This window comes from Nothobranchius furzeri, chromosome 14, assembly GCF_043380555.1.
Source record: "Nothobranchius furzeri strain GRZ-AD chromosome 14, NfurGRZ-RIMD1, whole genome shotgun sequence".
Taxonomy (NCBI): Eukaryota; Metazoa; Chordata; class Actinopteri; order Cyprinodontiformes; family Nothobranchiidae; genus Nothobranchius; species Nothobranchius furzeri.
This window is the reverse complement of record NC_091754.1, coordinates 54,898,653-54,920,678: the sequence shown is the minus strand read 5'-3', so window position 1 is coordinate 54,920,678 and position 22,026 is coordinate 54,898,653. Positions and strand designations below refer to the sequence as shown.

The following is a 22,026-nucleotide window of genomic DNA, read 5'->3' as shown; positions in this document are numbered from 1 at the left end:
CACAGATAAATCTAAAATAAGCCAGATCTCTCTGTCATCCTTACTCTTTCACAACCTCACTCACACACACACACACACACACACACACACACACACACACACACACACACACACACACACACACACACCTTCGACTGAAACACTCCTCTCGTTTTAACTTCTTTGCTAACTCCCGATCTCCGTTTGGATGCCATCTCTCCTGCAGAAATGTTGTCAATTACTGCAACGTGCACGGTGTCGGAACGTGTCTGGGCTGACGGTGCTGCATGCGCGGCGAGCCTCGTGGCAGTGATGCGCCTTTTGCGCATTTGGAGAGAATGCGTCCTTTAGTGCAGAATGAGTCCGGTCGTGGATCGCTGCAGAGGGAGAGGCGCTGGATGCCTTGTTTTAATTCTGAGTTTTTAATTATTTTTTTTTAATGTCGGAGAATTTGACCAGGAAATAACCGGAGAAACTTCCGGTTCGCATACCCTTGAAAAACAGTCCTGTCTGCTTATCGGTGCGTTCCAGCCCACTTAAAACATTGGTTTGGGCTTAATATTAATGAAAATAATTTGTATCTATTATGAACATGACAAGGAAAACAATCATGACTTTTTTAACCGAACATGTCTAGCGCGAGCTCTGAATAATCTGATTCATTTATGAGTTTACGCCTGGTCCACATCCAGTCAGAATATTCTGATATTCTCTTGATTAGCAGCTGGGATGTTTTATGTTTACGACCACAAGGTATTGTTGTTTTTTCAACATGCACTTTCAAGTGAAGCTTACTGAAGTGTTCTTTCAGCCAGCTCCACGCACCTCAGCGCAGATGCTGCTGGTGTCGATCCCTGCGCGAAGATGCACGGAGGCGGATAAATCGGCTCTGTTTTTCTCTCCACATGCCAGATGGTAGTGGTGCGCCTTTTGCGCAAAACGCGGTCCCTTGAGGAGCGCGAGTCCGGCGTTCCAGGAGTGGATGCGCTGCAGAGTAACCTACTGGATGGCTGGTGTTCGAGGTAGATATTTTTCTCTGAGACTGCGACTAATAAATTAATGGAATAAATCCAAATTAGACGTGGCGGTGCCCGTAACACACCTACCGGCCCTACAGCACACACCGGAAAAAAACTAAACTAATTGTGTGTGTGTGTGTGTGTGTGTGTGTGTGTGTGTGTCTGTATATATATATATATATATATATATATATATATATTTTTTATATATATTTTATATATATATATATATATATATATATATATATATATATATATATATATATATATATATTTAATACAATATAACACATATATAATATATGTACAATTTTATACAAATAGTGTATATATTTGTTAATTTTTTATATAATAAAATATATATATATAATAAATATATATTTTATATTGTATATGTATATGTTCTATTAAAATATATAATACAATAGAAAATATAAAAATATGTATATATTTACAACAAAAATACATATATATTTTACATATTAAAGGAAGCTAGTGTGAAAATATGTTTTAATGATATAAACATTTTTAGAATGTCACATTTAAACCAGTGCACTCACACGGAGAAGCAGAAGGTCGCACCAGAAGCACCAAAGCTGCAGCTGCACCTCAACGAAGACATTCTAGAACCTAGAGCTCTGTTGTTGTTGTTGTTGCTAAGCAACACCCCTTTGGAGCCAGCGTAGTTCACGTTATAACCACACCCCTTTGTGACGTCATATAGTGACCAACCCAACAGTCCTCTGCCACTCATCAGATCTTCAGATCTCATTGAGACACTCGGAGACAGAGGTGTTCAATCGTCAGTCAACAGGTTTTCAACCTACTATTGAAGCATTGTTTACCGCTATGGATCATTATTCTGCACACAGTTCTGCACACGCTGCAGCTCTGGAAACAGATTCAGAGAAATATCTCGGCATGGCACCATGGCCAGTGTCAAATTTGCTTAAATCAACCAAACGGAAAGCTGTTTCTGATTATGAAGCTCCCAGGAAAAGAATTAAGATTTCTGAAGAAGAGATCCATCTTAGGTACGATCAAATCAAAAGACCGAACGCGTTAAAGAGGCGTCTACGTGACGAATCTGAGAAAGCCTTGTCTCCAGAAATAGGGAACGTCTTTTCTGACGATAAACTTCCCAGGAAACGAACTAGGATTTCTGAAGAAGAGACTCTTCCTACAAAACACCAGATTCAGGTCAAATTAGACCGATTCCCTAAAAGAGAATCGAAAAGCCTTTTCTCTCCTCGCAGTGCCTGGGCTTTAGCTAAAAGTCTATTTAAAACCAAATATAAACAGCAGGATCAGCTTGGTGAAGGAGGCTGTGGCTCTGTGTACGGTGGATACCGGAGGTTTGACAAGTTACCAGTAGCAATCAAACACGTACCGAAGAAAAACGTTGTCTGGACAGACGCGGATGAGAACGGACGGCAGCTCTCCACAGAAGTCGCTGCTATGTTAAAACTGGAGATAGAAAGAGACCGTTCAATTGGAAGGTCAGCACCAATTTCCCTCCTGGACTGGTACGATCTGAAGAAGGAACTTATTCTGGTGTTGGAGAGACCAGTGCCCGCAGTGGACCTCTCAAAATACATTGAAAAGAACAAAAAGCCTCTGGATGAAAATCAAGCTAAGATCATTATAAAACAGCTGGTTCATGCTGCTAAACATCTGGAGGACAACAAGATTTTCCACAGAGACATCAAACCACAAAACATCCTGATTGAAACTGGATCAGGAATGCCACGACTTCGCCTTATTGACTTTGGGCTGAGTTGCTTTACCGACCAAACATCAGACGGCTGCTTCTACGGCACAGAGAGATTCGTTCCAGCTGAGTGGCTGTCCGAAGGCGTTTACAACGCCGGACCAGCAACCGTGTGGCAGGTTGGAGCGGTTCTGTACGAAACACTCCACAAGAAAGAGTTCAACTCTGTTAAGTTTGTCAAAAACAAACGAACAATTAGCAAGCGGCTCTCCAGAGACTGTAGGAGTTTCCTAAAGAGATGTCTGACAAAGAACTCGGGGTGTCGCCCCACCTTAGAGAAGCTCCAGCATCACCCTTGGATCTGTGAAAACACAGGAAGCGTCCGGTAGCTTCAGTACACACGTCCGTGAATTTAGTTCAACTCTTTATTCACGGTTCAAGAACCGTTTAAAACAAAACTCAAAAAAACTCAAAACATCTTCAAACACAGAACAAAACCCGTCTGATCTGAGATCCCTTAGCAAACGCAGATATGAACAGCTAGCGAGTTACAGACGACTTTCCTTTGCAGACACGTTAAGAAAATATGCCTTGAGTTTTAATCTGGAAAGCCGTCACGTCAGATTAAGCCCCTTAGATAAGACCCTTGCAGATCTATGAACGCCAGCGGTGCGATGGAATAAAACAGGACAAAGCGTTCTTTAATCGGGTCAAGCGTGTGACAGAGTGTGGCTCTGGGATCTTTAACTGCAGGAACAAACGAACACTCATTTAGCACGAGTCAAGTTAGCCATCTCTTCATAATCTGTGGCGGACGAGTGTCTATTAGAGAAACTTTGGCCCCACGCTTGCCTAAAGTAAGCAGGGACCTGACCAGAGACCAGAGAAGCATTAATTATAGAGAACACACTGGGACCGATGGACTGAAAAGCACTTTTAAACAAAGATGAGGGTAAGATGTCGAGGGGGCATGCAGTGGTCTTCATAGAGTTAACTAGTTTGGTTAACTCGGGCAAAGAAACAGGAGCAAAGCTTTCTAGGATGATGGGCCTGGTTGGAGTCGGGAGAGGCAGCGATAAGGCTGAAGGAGAGATGCTAGATCTAACCTTATTGACTTTGTCCACAAAGAAAGACAGAAAGTTCTCACAGTCTGTAACAGAGTGGATGGAGGCTGTAGGAGAGGCAGGAGAGACGATGCTGCTGATGGTGTTAAACATCACCTTGGGGTTCCCTTTGCTCTGGGACACCAGGTTGGAGAAATAGGAAACCCTAGCGTCTCTGACTGCAGAGTTAAAGGATGACAGAAGATCCTTTAGGTGCAGCAGATGGACGTGGAGATGGGTTTTCTTCCACAAACGCTCAATTTTTCTGCACTGGCGCTTCAGGCTGCGAAGGCTGTCAGTAAACCAGGGAGTAGGGTTCACTGCAGGAACTGATCTGGTTCTGACAGGACAGATGTTGTCCAGAATGGAGAGGCAGTGCTCGTTAAACTGAGAAGTTAAGGAGTCTGGGTCGTTATCAGAAGAACAGGGTGGATCAAAAGCAGTGGAAAAATTGCTAGCTGTGCTCTCATTAAGAAAACGATAACTAACCATACGGCGAGCAGGAGGTGGGGACGCAGAAACTGACAAGTAAAAGAAAATGCAATGGTGATCTGAAGTATAAACGTCCTCAGGACAAACACTGTCAGCATTTATACTCTGGGTAAAAACAAGGTATAGAGTGTGCCCCCTGGTGTGTGTGGGGCCAGAAACATGCTGGGTAAAGACGAAGGAGTCCATAAGGCTGGAGAAATTCATGGCAAAGTGATCGGAGGGATCATCAACGTGGATGCTAAAATCACCAACAATCACCAGTCTGGACAGCTTCACAGTGGGGGATAGAAAGTCACTAAACTCCTGAAGGAAAGCACTGTTTGGACCAGGTGGACGATAGACCACAGCACAGTAGAACGGGTCCTACTGTGTGACAAGAGGTTGTAGAGCTACATGGAAGATGGTGTCTGAAAACAACAGCTAGGCCTCCTCCACGACCAGAACCCTGGGCTGGCTAAGAAAAGAATAGCGGGAATGGCGGGAATGCGGAAGTGGCGCTCAGGTCACCAAACAAAGGACAAGAAGCTAGAAGATCACGCCGATGTTTACTAGATAAACCACGCTTTACGAGAAGTCTTATTCTCACCTGGATTCCTGCTCGTTTACCTCTTTTCCTCCAACGTTTTCCCGGGACCGGACAAACAGCTGGAGGTGCGTAGCTAGTGATCGTCGTTCGGCTCCGGGCCAGTGAGCCGCTCGGTAAACAAACAGGATGGTATGTCCTCAGTGCATCTTGGGCAATCGTGAACGAACGGAAGGACAGAAGAGTCTGGCGATCATAGGAGATGGCAGCAGGGACACTACTGAAGAGGATCGCAGACAGGAGCAAGGTGGAAAAGAGGAGGTTAGTGGAGAAAAGTTTGAAAAAGTGGCCGGCGACGCGCTGTGCCAGACCGTTGCTGTCCGATGCCAGCGGTAAAACGTAGATTTCACCAAATTATGACCTTTACCCTCTTGCTATTTACCCTTCCCCTCACCCCCATCCTAAACTTAACCACAAGGCTTTGCTTCGCGTTTCATCGTTCCTCGCAAACACGCTTAATGGAAATTTAGACTTACATTCTGGGTTAAGGTTAGGATGGGGGGAGGGTTAAATCGCTACAGGGGCTCCCTACGAGTCGGGAACAAACGCTTGGTCACACCGCGTCATTTTTCCACCCTTAGGGTGTGAGAATGTGTTGGTTGAACACAAGGAGCTGAGACCAGTGCCTACCTCTTTATTCTTAACAGTGGAACAGCACAATGGTCCCATTCCTTCAAAAGCCCTCCTCACTTATGGTGCCACCATTACGCAACAACTAACTGCACCTTTGCAACACTGAACGAAGCAATATTCTATATAATTTTTCTTTCGGGACGTTAATGCAGCTCGAACGGCAGTGTGTACCCCCACAAGTTATATTTCAAAACGAGTGGCTCGGCCGTAGGAGGTGTCCTATTAATTTTATAAGCCACCTGATTTACCATGGTGAAAATTTTTTCAAAAAACTTTGACATTTTTCTCATTTTGGGTGTGTGCATGCCTCAATCTGCCTAGCCAGTTAACAGTCCTGTGTACGTGTGAAGCCACTTCCTCTTCACTGGAGAAAATGATCTCTTGATTAGGAGCGTGCATCATCACTAATGTCACATCAAACGCCTGGCTCAGCCATGGGAAAAGTGGGATGTCATGATTTTGGGTTGTTCACCCAAATGTCATGATTTTGGGGTGATTACACTAGACAGAAATGTTGCAGTAACTAGTCGTTTTTTTGCCTCAAAAGAAAAATACAGTTTTTTCAAAAAAAGAAACCCAGTTTTAGTTTCTTCCATCGACATATACACTGGGCAATTCGTGTCCATAGGCTCCAATTATAAGTTTTTGTGCTAAAGTTGGAGGTTCCCACCACCGCCATTTTGATCGTGTCACAGATTCCGTCAAGCCCAGACAATTCCAAAATAGAGAAAAGAGGTGGAGCTGAGGGTGGGGCTGTAAGGCTTCTCTTAAAGCGTGGTTTATCTGACAAAGAATGGAGCGAATTACTGTCCAGAGCTAGGGTGGCGGAAACGACGGAGGGAACTGATTCTGTACTGAGGTTAGAGGAATGGCTGGATGATTCTGTCATGTTGTGGTGTAGATGTCTAACCCACGACATACGGAATCAGCTTGAGACGAGGAAAGTGTTTAAATAAGAATTTATTAAAAGGGAAACCAAGGAAGCAGCTTGAACGTAGCTGAGTTCTTTCATAAAGGGAGACGGTGCGGGAAATCTGTGGACAGATGGGAGTTAGATCCAACTCGAGGGGGAAAACAAGGAATCTGAATTGTGTGGAGGACTTAAGGTCTGGAGAGGGGGGAAAGTAGCTCGAGGGAGGAGTGGTCCGGTCTGGGCTGAGAGGGGATTCCTGAGACTGAGATCCAGAAGGGGAGACGTGGAGGGAGCTGAGTTTGCTGAGATCCAGGGAGCTTAGGTGGGCAGCTGGAGGTGGTTCTGGCCAGGGAGAAGCTGAGAGACAAGCAGGTTGGAGTTCCAGAGAATAGCCAGTCGGGGATGAAGGTGGAGGTTTGATCTGGTGAACGAGAGCAGGAAGGGTAAAATGCAAAATCCAAAACACATCTAAAATCTCAAAGGTCCTAAGAGCTCGAAAATACTGTGAAGAGGTGGCTTAGAAGGTACCCAGGTAGAGTAATCATCCAGCGAAGTGTAGGAGTCTCTCAGCTGCTTAAATACCCCTGGCCAGCTGATGAGCAGATCTGCTGCAGCTTGGTCAACCTCCAGACACGCCCACCTGCAGAGGGAGAACTCAAAAGACAGGGAGTGACAGCAGGAATACACCTCAGACCGTGACATTCCCATGCCATCTTAGTTCAGTTCTCTACAGTTCTCTACAGTTCACTGCATGCTAAGAGAAGTATCGGAGCGGCCATCCGGACATCCTTTTCAAGCAAAGAACCAACAAGCTGGATAAAATCTGTTGCATTTTACCAACCAACCAACTGTTCCTTTCGGAATAAAAGCTGAACTCACTGACCCAAGGGGGTCCCTTTTGACGCTGTGAACCATCTGTCACTTTTTACCTGGAGACAATCCAAAGACTAGTCTGTCGTATTGCTGACGCTGTTTCACCGGCTCCGGTACCGAAAGGGGGGTTCGAGGACCTGGCATTCTGGATCTGTACGGAGGACAATAAGGCGTCTCATCTGTTTATGAAACTCCGATCAAACTCTGATCATAGCTAAAAGCAAAACATCTCAACATCATTCAGACTTGCTTCTCCGGATACGAGAGTTCTGATTACATCACTCACACATATACCATCCATCTCACATCTCATTCACTTACCAGATCCATTCATCATCAGTTAGAGTCAGTCTTGTTTAAAATTGTTAAAATTGTTTAAAAATAAATCTTCTTAAACGTTTTAAAGGTGACTCTCTCTTCTATTGCCTCTCACTTAATACAAGTGTTACATAATCCCTGCAATAAAAAGTTCCAATCTTCTGGTTAAAATAACCCAACGGTCCGTAAGGTTGATTTCATATTTACATGGAATCTTACGTCTTACGGGTCCTTAATTAGATGTAAAGTAACTTCTTTTACATAGATATTTCGTCTACAAACTCTTCACTGTTATCATCATCAGTCTTTTTGAATTATTTCTCCAACATTATTTTTGCAACAAGAATCTCAGTGGAAAGTTTGTCATTTCCTGTCATTTTCTGCAGAGGACTCCTTGAACCGTCACCTTATCGTGGTGGAGGAGTTTGAGTGCCCTAATGATCCTAGGAGCTATGTTGTCTGGGGCACTTAGTGCCCCTGGTAGGGTCTCCCATGACAAATTGGTCTTAGGTGAAGGGTGAGACAAAGAACGGTTCGAAGGATCTTTCATGGCGGTTAAAACGAAGAGTCGGAGTACCCGGCCCGGAGGGTTACCGGGGTCCCACCCTGGAGCCAGGCCTGGGGTTAGGGCCCGTGAGCGAGCGCCTGGTGGCCGGGCTTTCGCCCAGGGGGCCCGGCCGGGCCCAGCCCGAACCGGATACATGGGCTCGTCCAACTGTGGACCCACCACCCGCAGGAGGAACATGAAGGGTCCGGTGCAATGCGAATCGGGTGGCAGACCAAGGCGGGAGCCTTGGCGGTCCAATCCCCGGACAAGAAAACTAGTTTTTGGGACATGGAACGTCACCTCGCTGGCGGGGAAGGAGCCGGAGCTTGTGGCAGAGGTTGAGCGGTACCGGCTAGATATAGTCGGACTCACCTCGACACATTGCATTGGCTCTGGAACCCGAGACCTGGAGAGGGGTTGGACACTCTACTTTGCTGAAGTTGCTCCGGGTGAGAGGCGGAGGGCTGGGGTTGGCTTTTTGTTAGCCCCGAGACTCTCTGCCTGTGTGTTGGGGTTTACCCCGGGGGACAAGAGGGTAGCTTCCTTGCGCCTTTGGGTCGGGGAACGGGTCCTGACTGTTGTTTGTGCTTATGGGCCAAATATCAGTTCAGAGTACCCACCCTTTTTGGAGTCCCTGGGACGAGTGCTAGATAGTGCTCCATCAGGGGACTCCATTGTCCTGCTGGGGGACTTCAATGCTCACGTGGGCAATGACAGCTTGACCTGGAGGGGTGTGATTGGGAGGAACGGCCCACCTAATCTGAACTCGAGCGGTGTTTTGTTATTGGACTTCTGTGCAAGCCACAGTTTGGCCATAACGAACACCATGTTCGAACATAAGGATGCCCACCGGTACACTTGGTACCAGGGCAGCCTAGGTCACAGGTCGATGATAGATTTTGTAGTCGTATCATCTGACCTGCGGCCGTATGTTTTGGACACCCGAGGGAAGAGAGGGGCGGAGCTGTCAACTGATCACCACCTGGTGGTGAGTTGGATCAGATGGCAAGGGAACATGCCGCGTAGACCTGGCAGACCCAAACGCATAGTGAGGGTCTGCTGGGAACGCCTGGTAGAAGAACCTGTCAAGACGGTCTTCAACTCCCACCTCCGGCAGAGCTTTGACCACGTCCCGAGAGCAGTGGGGGACATTGAGTCCGAGTGGGCCTTGTTCCACTCTGCGATTGTCGAGGCGGCTGTTGCTAGCTGTGGTCGTAAGGTGGCCGGTGCCAGTCGTGGTGGCAACCCCCGTACCCGCTGGTGGACACCAGAGGTTCGGGGAGCCGTCAGGCTGAAGAAGGAGGCCTACAGGGCGTGGCTGGTCTGTGGGTCTCCGGAGGCAGCAGACAGGTACCGGATAGCCAAGCGGGGTGCAGCAGTGGCAGTTGCCGAGGCAAAATCTCGGGCGTGGGAGGAGTTTGGTGAGGCCATGGAGAAAGACTATCGATCGGCTCCAAAGAGGTTCTGGCAAACTGTCCGGCGCCTCAGGAGAGGAAGGCAGCAACTCGCTCACACTGTTTACAGTGGGGATGGGGAGCTGCTGACGTCAACTGAAGCTATAGTCGGACGGTGGAAGGAATACTTTGAGGAGCTCCTCAATCCCACCAATGCGCATTCCGAGGAGGAACCAGAGCTGGGAGGCCTGGGGATGGACTGTCCGATCTCGGGGGCAGAAGTTGCTGAGGTAGTCAAACAACTACACAGCGGCAGAGCCCCGGGGACGGATGAGGTTCGTCCTGGGTATCTCAAGGCTATGGATGTTGTAGGGCTGTCATGGTTGACACGTCTCTACAACATTGCGTGGTCATCGGGGGCAGTTCCTAGGGAGTGGCAGACCAGGGTGGTGGTCCCCATCTTTAAGAAGGGTGACCTGAGGGTGTGTTCCAACTATAGGGGGATCACACTCCTCAGCCTCCCTGGAAAGGTCTACTCCAAGGTACTGGAGAGGAGGGTCCGATCGATAGTTGAATCTCAGATAGAGGAGGAGCAATGTGATTTTCGTCCTGGCCGTGGAACTGTGCACCAACTCTATACCCTTGCAAGGGTGATGGAGGGAGCATGGGAGTTTGCCCAACCAATCCACATGTGCTTTGTGGATTTGGAGAAGGCTTATGACCGTGTCCCCAGGGGCACCCTGTGGGGGACGCTCCAGGAGTATGGGGTGGGTGGCTTTCTGTTAAGGGCCATTCAGTCCCTTTACCAGAGGAGCGTGAGTTTGGTCCGCATAGCCGGTAGTAAGTCGGACCTGTTCCCAGTGAGGGTTGGACTCCGCCAGGGCTGCCCTTTGTCACCGGTTCTGTTCATCACTTTTATGGACAGAATTTCTAGACACAGCCGTGGTGTGGAGTGTGCCGAGTTTGGTGGCAGGAGAATCTCGTCTCTGCTTTTTGCGGATGATGTGGTCCTCCTAGCTTCATCCAGCTCTGACCTTCAGCTCTTGCTGGGTAGGTTCGTGGCCGAATGTGAAGCGGCTGGGATGAGGATCAGCACCTCCAAATCTGAGACCATGGTTCTCGACCGGAAAAGAGTGGCTTGCCACCTCCGGGTCGGGGGAGAGGTCCTACCTCAAGTGGAGGAGTTTAAGTATCTCGGGGTCTTGTTCACGAGTGAGGGTAGGAGGGATCGGGAGATCGACAGGCGGATTGGTTCGGCGTCTGCAGTGATGCGGACGCTGAGCCGATCTGTCGTGGGGAAGAGGGAGCTGAGCCAGAAAGCCAGGCTCTCGATTTACCGGTCGATCTACGTCCCAATCCTCACCTATGGTCATGAGCTTTGGGTAATGACCGAAAGAACGAGATCGCGGATACAAGCGGCCGAAATGAGTTTCCTCCGTAGGGTGGCCGGGCTCAGCCTTAGAGATAGGGTGAGGAGCTCGGACATTTGGGAGGGACTCGGAGTAGAACCGCTGCTCCTCCGGATCGAAAGGAGCCAGTTGAGGTGGTTTGGGCATCTGGTCAGGATGCCTCCTGGACGCCTCCCCGGGGAGGTGTTTCGGGCATGTCCTGCCGGCAGAAGGCCCCCGGGTCGACCCAGGACACGTTGGAGAGGTTACATCTCCAATCTGGTCCGGGAACGCCTTGGGGTCCTGCCGGAGGAGCTGGTGGACAAGGCCGGGGAGAGGACGGCCTGGAGCTCCCTAGTTGGGATGCTGCCCCCGCGACCCGGACCCGGATAAGCGGAGGAAGACGACGACGACGACGGACTTAACATGTCAGGAACCAGAAGAGAGGGAGACTGAGGTTGAAGGCAGTTAACTGCTTTCATGAGATTAGGATTGCTTTTGGAGAATCTTGTCTCCATCTCTACAATGACTATGTCCAAAATGTTGAGAAGAGCTCTCTTCAGAGCCTGGCTAGGAGTTGTGGAGTCTTCTGCGTGACCCACAGTGGACATTACAACACTACCTGTTAGCAGTGAGCTTGTTATTTTTTGTCTTTTAGCAGCTGGTGCAGGTGTGCTGGTTAATGCCTCACTTTCCTCATCTCTCATCTGCTTCAAAGCCTGCAGAGATGCACTGACTACTTCTGAAGCACAGCACAGGTCAACAGAATGAAACTGCAGCATGGTGGCGCAGTGGTTAGCACTGTTGCCTCGCAGCACGAAGGTTGCAGGTTCGAAACTCGGCTGTGGCCTTTCTGCGTGGAGTTGCGTGTTCTCCCCATGCATGCGTGGTTTTCCTCTGGGTACTCCGGTTTCCCCCACAGATCGCAACATGCCCTATAGGTTATAAATTGTAAGTCGCTTTGGATAAAAGCGTCTGCTAAATAAATAAACATAAACATCATGGTGGCTTGTCCACCTGATCTCCAACAGTCATTTCAGGGAGGTAACATCATAGTTCTGTGAAACATAATGACGGTGAAAAAATGAGTGTAGAGATCCTGAAAGATCAAAAAAGGTTTTTGCACATGGCTCTGCCTGCATTACATGGACCACTGCCAAGTGCAGCTGGTGGTTGTAGCAGTGGATGTAGGGAAAATCCTTCCCTACCTTCTTCTGCAGTAAGGCCTGAACCCCACCCCTGACCCACTCATGACAGAAGCTCCAACATAGCACTGACCGATCATTTCAGCTGCTCTATAGCCTGAGTCAGAGAGATGCTCAAGGGTTTGGGTGGTAATGAATTCAGCATTTAACTGACTGAGGTCAAGCAGACCGATCAGGTGTTCCTCTGGAATGCCGTTACAGACAAATCAAACCATGACTGACTGATTCTCCACATCTGTCCCTAGTTCCATCACTTTTAATAAAAAAAAACAACCCAATCTGCTTTGTCATAATTATCTTTGATCTTTTTTAATACCATTTTTGCCAGTGTTGCAATAATTTTGTATGTTGTGAGATGTGTATTTTGCATTTTCTGGGATGTGTTTGTTTATTTCATTAAATTTGGAGTCTTTGGCCAGTGTGTGGTCGACCATTTTTAACAATAGTCCTGCAGAGAAATCATCACCACTGGAGCTTTCCACACTGCCATGAAGTGGCAGTTCATTTACTGATAGGAACTGAACTACTCCTCCAATAGTTTTTACATAGTATCTTTATTTTTGTGTGTGTGGGACTTATTACCGTAAATCCTCTAATACAGGCCCAGGTCTGTATTTGACTCAAGCTCATCAAGCTCCAGGCCTTTATTGGAAGGAGGACCAGAATTAGAGCAGGCCTCAATTTCTATTTGAGCAAAATGAACTAATGGTTCGCTGGAGTTTTTGACAATTAAAATTGCGCCCACATTTTCAAAGTTAAACACATTTCTTTTAACGACGGTAGTTTCTGCTTCAGCCCTCTCCCCCTCCCCCTGTGCAGCGGCTGCAAACTCACTGATGCGCCTGCAGCCTCTCGGAGTTCCTGCTGCTCTAAACATTAAAATAATTATTTCATTTTCTGTTCCTCACTTCTGATTACCTTCAATGGTGTCTGTTTGTTGCAACCAGCAGGTACAAAAACTAACTTGTTTTTATTTGACTATTTTTCTGTCCTGCCTGTTTATTATCTTCCTGCATCTCCTCTCAATCCTAAAGAAAAACTGCTACCTGGGTTCATATATATTCACCTCATGAGCTACCTTTGAACTGCAGTTCTAAAAGATCTACCGACCACAAAAACAGCGGGGTGCTCGCCGGCCGCATCAGTTAGGTACGTCACCGAGGACAAAACAGGTGATGCGCCCCGATCCACAGCAGCGAAACGCATCAGGCACAAATAAAAGAATAAAAGACAGAAAACAAAAGGAAATGAGCTGACATGAACGATTGCGTGTGTAGTAGTTGAGGTAGGAAACTACTTCATGACACCTCTAGGGGGAGCCAGTGCTCCATTCTGGTAGTACTGTTTAGCTAGGTCCGGGGCACTTCATTCATGTGTGTGTAACGTAAGCTGTGGTGCTTCGGTGTGATGAGAATAAACGGTTCAACCAAGACCCTACTCTCTGGATGTCACTGTGTCTGCTTGAGGATATTACACAATTGGCGACGAGGAAAAAGTCTGGTGTGGTTCTCTGCGGCGGGAATAGATGGCCAGTCGGTCCGGAGGACGTGTCTGGAGCGGGACATCTACTCGCCTTTGGACGACACAAAGGGGGAAAATGGCGGCGGTGATTGGGTCAGTGAGTCCGTTTGACGGCGACTTACAGTCATGGGAAGAATATAGCGAAATGCTTGACTTTTTCTTCGAGGCTAATGAGATAACGGATGCTGATAAGAAGAAAGCCGTGTTGCTGAGCGGTGTAGGTCCAGCTACCTACAGCTTGTTAAGAAACCTGTTGAGCCCGGAGGCACCAAAAGACAAGACGTATGTACAGTTGACGCAGACACTGCGGTTGCATTTCAGTCCTAAACCAAGTGAGATCGTACAGAGGTTTAAGTTTAATTCACGGGTGCGGCGGCATGAGGAGTCGGTTGCAGATTATGTGGCTGAGTTGAGGAAACTGGCCCAGCACTGTGACTATGGAGCGGCTTTGCCACAAATGCTGAGGAACAGGTTGGTGTGTGGAGTGAATGATGACAGGATGCAGCGCCGGCTGTTATCTGAAGTGGACCTGACGTTTGACAAAGCTCTTACGTTGTGCCAGGCAATGGAGTCTGCCTCTAAGGATGTTCGGGACTTGCAGGAGATGTTGGGGGACGAGGTGACTCCAGCTTCTCGTGTGTCAAGGAGTCAGGGGACAGTCCACAAGATTTCAATGGACAAGGCTCAGCTGAAAAGTCCGAGCTGTTTTCGTTGCAATGGACGACACTTGGCCACTGAGTGCAGGTTTGCAGCGGAACGATGTCACGGTTGTGGCAAGAGGGGTCACATTAGAAGAGCCTGCAGGTACAAGTGGGGTCCGCAGGAGGAACAAAAAAAAGGGGCCCCTGAGCAAAAAGGAGGGACGGAGAGACCCAAATAGAGGCAGTCAGACACATTTGTTGAGAACAGAGGGGGGGAGTGACTCTGAAGAATCTGATGGCATTAATACCATTTACAATGTGTCGGGTGGCCTACCAAAGGTCGCTCCCATCACACGCATGGTCAACATAAATGGCTTGGCCGTACTGTTTGAGATAGACACAGGATGTGGGGTGACCATTTTGAGCAAACAACAATATTCTCTGCTTTGTAACAAAACTGCCAAATCGGGTCTAAGCCCATGCTCACTAATCTTGAAAACGTATACAGGGGAAAAGCTGGGAGTCCTGGGAATGGCGCAAGTAGAGGTAGAGGACCGAAATGCTCTTAAAACACTACCTGTGGTTGTAGTGGATGGGGCTGGACCAAACCTGCTGGGGCGCAGCTGGTTGCAGGAGCTGTCGATGACAGAGCAGCTGGTAAACAACGTAGGGCTGGCGCCCACAGAAAAACTGGAGTGTGTGCTAAAGAAACACTCAGGGGTTTTTAAAGAAGGCTTGGGAACTCTGAAGGGCATGCAAGCCCAGATTTATGTGGACAGTGAGGCTCGACCACGCTTTTATAAGCCAAGGCCAGTGCCCTATGCAGTAAAACCATTGTTGAAGAAAGAAATACAACAACTAGAGGAGGAGAAGATCATTGAGCCTGTGCAGTTTGCCGAATGGGCTGCCCCTATTGTCCCCGTCCGGAAACCAGATGGATCCATTAGAATTTGTGGGGATTACAAACTCACAATAAACCAGGCTTCCAAGTTGGAACAATATCCTATTCCAAGGGTGGAGGATCTTTTTGCACAGTTATCAGGGGGACAGTACTTTACAAAACTGGACATGAGTCATGCCTACCAACAGATTGTTTTGGACGAGGGGTCCAGGAAATATGTCACCATTAACACACACAAGGGCCTTTACACATACACCAGGCTGCCGTTTGGGGTGGCCTCCAGTCCTGCCATCTTCCAGCGAACGATGGAGAGCATATTAGGAGGAATTCCGAATGTCACAGTGTATCTGGATGACATACTCATCTCAGGGTCAAGTGAACAAGAACATTTAAAAAACCTTGACGAGGTCCTCCTAAGGTTGGGAAATAGTGGGTTAAGATTAAAAAGAAGCAAGTGTGAGTTCATGGCCAGGGAAGTGGTGTTCTTGGGGCACAGAATAAATGCGGCAGGATTACATCCTATGAGAGAAAAGGTGGAGGCCATCGCAAAAGCTCCAGCACCACAAAATATCACAGAGTTAAAGGCGTACTTGGGACTCTTAAATTATTACCACAGGTTCCTTCCAAACCTATCCACTCTGCTAGCTCCTCTTCACCTACTGCTGAGGAAGGAGGTGAAATGGTCATGGGGCCCAAAACAACAGGAAGCCTTTGAAGAGTCCAAGTCTCTGTTGCAATCTTGCAAGGTATTGGTACACTATGATGCAGAAAAACCCCTCCTCCTAGCATGTGACGCATCACCTTATGGAGTGGGGGCGGTGCTCTCTCACCAGTTGGCCGAATGGCTCGGAAAGACCCATAGGATTTGTGTCTCGAACGCTCAATGCGGCGGAAAAAATTATTCACAGTTAGATAAGGAGGGGTTGGCGGTACTGTTTGGGGTGAAAAAGTTCCACAAGTACTTGTATGGGAAACGTTTTACCATTACAACAGACCACAAGCCGTTAATTTCACTTTTCAGCGAGCTCAGGGCTGTACCACAGTTGGCGTCACCTCGCATCCAGAGATGGGCAGTCACGCTTGGGGCATACGATTACACCGTTGTGTATAAGGAAGGGAAGAATCATACCAATGCAGACGCCCTGAGCAGGTTGCCGTTGACTGAAATGAGCGAGGGGGCTGACGCAGGCTCAGAGGAGGGGGAAAGAGTCCTGCTGTTTGAGGACAGTGACACATCCCTGGTGACTGCACAGCAGGTGAAACTTTGGACAGACAAAGACCCTGTGCTGGCTCGGGTGCGAGAGTACATATTAAGAGGGTGGCCTCGAAAGGTAGAGGACGCGGCATTTTTACCTTACGTCAGGCGTCAGGAGGAGCTCAGCACACAGGAAGGCTGCATATTGTGGGGAGGGCGTGTGGTTATTCCTCCACAGGGTCGAGCACGTCTGCTGAAACAGCTTCATCGCGCCCATCCAGGAATGACCAGGATGAAAGGGTTGGCACGCAGCTACATGTGGTGGCCAAACTTGGATGAAGAGGTGGAGTTGATGGTGAAGGGGTGTGCCGTGTGTCAGGAAAACCGAAATAATCCCGCAGTGGCACCTTTACACCCCTGGGAGGTGCCTGAAAACCCCTGGAGGAGGGTCCACGTGGATTATGCTGGGCCATTCATGGGCAAGTGGTTCTTAATTGTGGTGGATGCGTATTCGAAGTGGATTGAAGCGCACGCGGTAAACAGGTCTACATCAGCTGTGACCATTGAATGCCTCAGACAGAGTTTTAGTCACCATGGCATTCCTGAAATAATCGTGTCCGACAATGGCCGCTGTTTTACCAGTGAGGAGTTCCAGGAATTCACTCCTCCTTGAACCGTCACCTTATCGTGGTGGAGGAGTTTGAGTGCCCTAATGATCCTAGGAGCTATGTTGTCTGGGGCACTTAGTGCCCCTGGTAGGGTCTCCCATGACAAATTGGTCTTAGGTGAAGGGTGAGACAAAGAACGGTTCGAAGGATCTTTCATGGCGGTTAAAACGAAGAGTCGGAGTACCCGGCCCGGAGGGTTACCGGGGTCCCACCCTGGAGCCAGGCCTGGGGTTGGGGCCCGTGAGCGAGCGCCTGGTGGCCGGGCTTTCGCCCATGGGGCCCGGCCGGGCCCAGCCCGAACCGGATACATGGGCTCGTCCAACTGTGGACCCACCACCCGCAGGAGGAACATGAAGGGTCCGGTGCAATGCGAATCGGGTGGCAGACCAAGGCGGGAGCCTTGGCGGTCCAATCCCCGGACAAGAAAACTAGTTTTTGGGACATGGAACGTCACCTCGCTGGCGGGGAAGGAGCCGGAGCTTGTGGCAGAGGTTGAGCGGTACCGGCTAGATATAGTCGGACTCACCTCGACACATTGCATTGGCTCTGGAACCCGAGACCTGGAGAGGGGTTGGACACTCTACTTTGCTGGAGTTGCTCCGGGTGAGAGGCGGAGGGCTGGGGTTGGCTTTTTGTTAGCCCCGAGACTCTCTGCCTGTATGTTGGGGTTTACACCGGGGGACAAGAGGGTAGCTTCCTTGCGCCTTCGGGTCGGGGAACGGGTCCTGACTGTTGTTTGTGCTTATGGGCCAAATATCAGTTCAGAGTACCCACCCTTTTTGGAGTCCCTGGGATGAGTGCTAGATAGTGCTCCATCAGGGGACTCCATTGTCCTGCTGGGGGACTTCAATGCTCACGTGGGCAATGACAGCTTGACCTGGAGGGGTGTGATTGGGAGGAACGGCCCACCTAATCTGAACTCGAGCGGTGTTTTGTTATTGGACTTCTGTGCAAGCCGCAGTTTGGCCATAACGAACACCATGTTCGAACATAAGGATGCCCACCGGTACACTTGGTACCAGGGCAGCCTAGGTCACAGGTCGATGATAGATTTTGTAGTCGTATCATCTGACCTGCGGCCGTATGTTTTGGACACCCGAGTGAAGAGAGGGGCGGAGCTGTCAACTGATCACCACCTGGTGGTGAGTTGGATCAGATGGCAAGGGAACATGCCGCGTAGACCTGGCAGACCCAAACGCATAGTGAGGGTCTGCTGGGAACGCCTGGCAGAAGAACCTGTCAAGACGGTCTTCAACTCCCACCTCCGGCAGAGCTTTGACCACGTCCCGAGAGCAGTGGGGGACATTGAGTCCGAGTGGGCCTTGTTCCACTCTGCGATTGTCGAGGCGGCTGTTGCTAGCTGTGGTCGTAAGGTGGCCGGTGCCAGTCGTGGTGGCAACCCCCGTACCCGCTGGTGGACACCAGAGGTTCGGGGAGCCGTCAGGCTGAAGAAGGAGGCCTACAGGGCGTGGCTGGTCTGTGGGTCTCCGGAGGCAGCAGACAGGTACCGGATAGCCAAGCGGGGTGCAGCAGTGGCAGTTGCCGAGGCAAAATCTCGGGCGTGGGAGGAGTTTGGTGAGGCCATGGAGAAAGACTATCGATCGGCTCCAAAGAGGTTCTGGCAAACTGTCCGGCGCCTCAGGAGAGGAAGGCAGCAACTCGCTCACACTGTTTACAGTGGGCATGGGGAGCTGCTGACGTCAACTGAGGCTATAGTCGGACGGTGGAAGGAATACTTTGAGGAGCTCCTCAATCCCACCAATGCGCATTCCGAGGAGGAACCAGAGCTGGGAGGCCTGGGGATGGACTGTCCGATCTCGGGGGCAGAAGTTGCTGAGGTAGTCAAACAACTACACAGCGGCGGAGCCCCGGGGGCGGATGAGGTTCGTCCTGGGTATCTCAAGGCTATGGATGTTGTAGGGCTGTCATGGTTGACACGTCTCTACAACATTGCGTGGTCATCGGGGGCAGTTCCTAGGGAGTGGCAGACCGGGGTGGTGGTCCCCATCTTTAAGAAGGGTGACCTGAGGGTGTGTTCCAACTATAGGGGGATCACACTCCTCAGCCTCCCTGGAAAGGTCTACGCCAAGGTACTGGAGAGGAGGGTCCGATCGATAGTTGAATCTCAGATAGAGGAGGAGCAATGTGGTTTTCCTCCTGGCCGTGGAACTGTGGACCAGCTCTATACCCTTGCAAGGGTGATGGAGGGGGCATGGGAATTTGCCCAACCAATCCACATGTGCTTTGTGGATTTGGAGAAGGCTTATGACCGTGTCCCCAGGGGCACCCTGTGGGGGACGCTCCAGGAGTATGGGGTGGGTGGCTTTCTGTTAAGGGCCATTCAGTCCCTTTACCAGAGGAGCGTGAGTTTGGTCCGCATAGCCGGTAGTAAGTCGGACCTGTTCCCAGTGAGGGTTGGACTCCGCCAGGGCTGCCCTTTGTCACCGGTTCTGTTCATCACTTTTATGGACAGAATTTCTAGACGCAGCCGTGGTGTGGAGTGTGTCGAGTTTGGTGGCAGGAGAATCTCGTCTCTGCTTTTTGCGGATGATGTGGTCCTCCTAGCTTCATCCAGCTCTGACCTTCAGCTCTTGCTGGGTAGGTTCGCGGCCGAATGTGAAGCGGCTGGGATGAGGATCAGCACCTCCAAATCTGAGACCATGGTTCTCGACCGGAAAAGGGTGGCTTGCCACCTCCGGGTCGGGGGAGAGGTCCTACCTCAAGTGGAGGAGTTTAAGTATCTCGGGGTCTTGTTCACGAGTGAAGGTAGGAGGGATCGGGAGATCGACAGGCGGATTGGTTCGGCGTCTGCAGTGATGCGGACGCTGAGCCGATCTGTCGTGGGGAAGAGGGAGCTGAGCCAGAAAGCCAGGCTCTCGATTTACCGGTCGATCTACGTCCCAATCCTCACCTTTGGTCATGAGCTTTGGGTAATGACCGAAAGAACGAGATCGCGGATACAAGCGGCCGAAATGAGTTTCCTCCGTAGGGTGGCCGGGCTCAGCCTTAGAGATAGGGTGAGGAGCTCGGACATTCGGGAGGGACTCGGAGTAGAACCGCTGCTCCTCCGGATCGAAAGGAGCCAGTTGAGGTGGTTTGGGCATCTGGCCAGGATGCCTCCTGGACGCCTCCCCGGGGAGGTTTTTCGGGCATGTCCTGCCGGCAGAAGGCCCCCGGGTCGACCCAGGACACGTTGGAGAGGTTACATCTCCAATCTGGTCCGGGAACGCCTTGGGGTCCTGCCGGAGGAGCTGGTGGACAAGGCCGGGGAGAGGATGGCCTGGCGCTCCCTAATTGGGATGCTGCCCCCGCGACCCGGACCCGGATAAGCGGAGGAAGACGAAGACGACGAAGACGAAGAGTTCCAGGAATTCACACAAAAAAATGGGATTCGCCACATCACCACAGCCCCATACCATGCTTCTTCGAATGGGTTGGCAGAGCGCGCCGTTCAGACTTTTAAGTCATTGATGAAAAAAAGCACAGGGGGGTCAGTGGAGACTAAAATGGCCCGAGCTCTGTTTTGTTATCGCATTACTCCTCAGTCAACAACAGGCAAGTCACCAGCTGAACTTCTATGCGGAAGGAAACTAAGATCAACTTTGGATCTCATACACCCCGATTTCAAAGGCAGACTGATTGGTAAACAAGGGAAGCAAAAGTATTATCATGACATGCATGCCAGGGACAGGATGCTGGATGAAGGAGATTTGGTCTACACTCGGAACTTTGGTTCGGGTCCATGCTGGGTTCCGGGGGCTGTTGCTGCGATGACGGGTCCTGTCTCATGCAAAGTCGCACTAGGAAATGGGAATGTGGTGAGAAGACATATCGATCAGGTGCGTCACAGGTCGCCCCTATCGGAAATAACAGAACATGTTCCGGTGTTGTCTCCTGTCCTGAATGAAAACAGCACAGCCGCAACGGAATCAACCAGCCAAGTGGACTCGGACGATCCATTGACAACAGCATTGTGGCCGGAGAGGGTAGAGGCGGTGCCGGCAGGGGGACAACCGGAAGTGAGGAGATCGCAGAGAAGCAGGAGGCCTCCTGCGTATTTGAGTGACTATTCTTAGTTAGTGGTGAGCTCCACGGCAAGGGCAAGAATGCGCCCTGGAAGCTCGCCGGGATGAGGTGGTCTACCCGAATTCCCTAGTTAGTTAAGTGGGAGTGTCATGTGAAACTGTTGTTTGTTCTTGCTGTATGTTATATAAGGTCTACTATATATAAAAAAAAAATGCTACCCATAATAATACTCGCATGGTTACAGGGTTGTTACGGTTTGTGGTGGTTTTTCGGGGTGTGGGTTTTAGCTTATGGGAAATGGTGTTATTTTTCATCTTTGTTTTTGTCTGGATGGGGGGGGTGTAGTAGTTGAGGTAGGAAACTACTTCATGACGCCTCTAGGGAGAGCCAGTGCTCCATTCTGGTAGTACTGTTTAGCTAGGTCCGGGGCACTTCATTCATGTGTGTGTAACGTAAGCTGTGGTGCTTCGGTGTGATGAGAATAAACGGTTCAACCAAGACCCTACTCTCTGGATGTCACTGTGTCTGCTTGAGGATATTACAGCGTGTTAAATTAGTTTTTGAGGTGGCAACACCTGATTTGATAACGTTACTGTGGCCGTGCTCAGGACGCAGATGTCTGGAGCGCGTCAACAGTCAGAGCTTTGCATGCGCAAGCTGGTTAAGGTTAGGATGGGGGTGAGGGGAAGGTTAAATTGCAAGAGGGTAAACGTCACAATTTGGTTAAATGTCCGTTTTGTGGCGGGTGTTGGTACCGACGCTCTGGCACAGCACGTTGCCTCCTGACGCGCAGGAGCTTGTCACCTGCTGACAGCAGGCTGCTGTCTTTTCCGAGGACTGCATCTTGCCGGTCATTATCACATGACAGCGACCAGTCGATGACAGGCATAAAAAGTCACTATAGAGCGGTGAAGTC

General features: G+C 49.8%; 1 protein-coding gene across 1 annotated transcript; it reads left to right on the top strand.

Annotated features, from left to right (window-relative positions):
• The first annotated feature begins 1,455 nt into the window (after nt 1-1,455).
• LOC139062596 (serine/threonine-protein kinase pim-2-like) lies at nt 1,456-3,098 on the top strand. Its single transcript, XM_070543869.1, has one exon. The coding sequence runs from the start codon at nt 1,848-1,850 to the stop codon at nt 3,096-3,098; it is 1,251 nt and encodes a 416-aa protein (XP_070399970.1). The 5' UTR covers nt 1,456-1,847.
• Nucleotides 3,099-22,026: the final 18,928 nt, after the last annotated feature.

Bases quoted from the DNA above. Each gene is read 5' to 3' on its own strand.
- LOC139062596 (XM_070543869.1), top strand. From the start codon at position 1,848: ATGGATCATTATTCTGCACACAGTTCTGCACACGCTGCAGCTCTGGAA.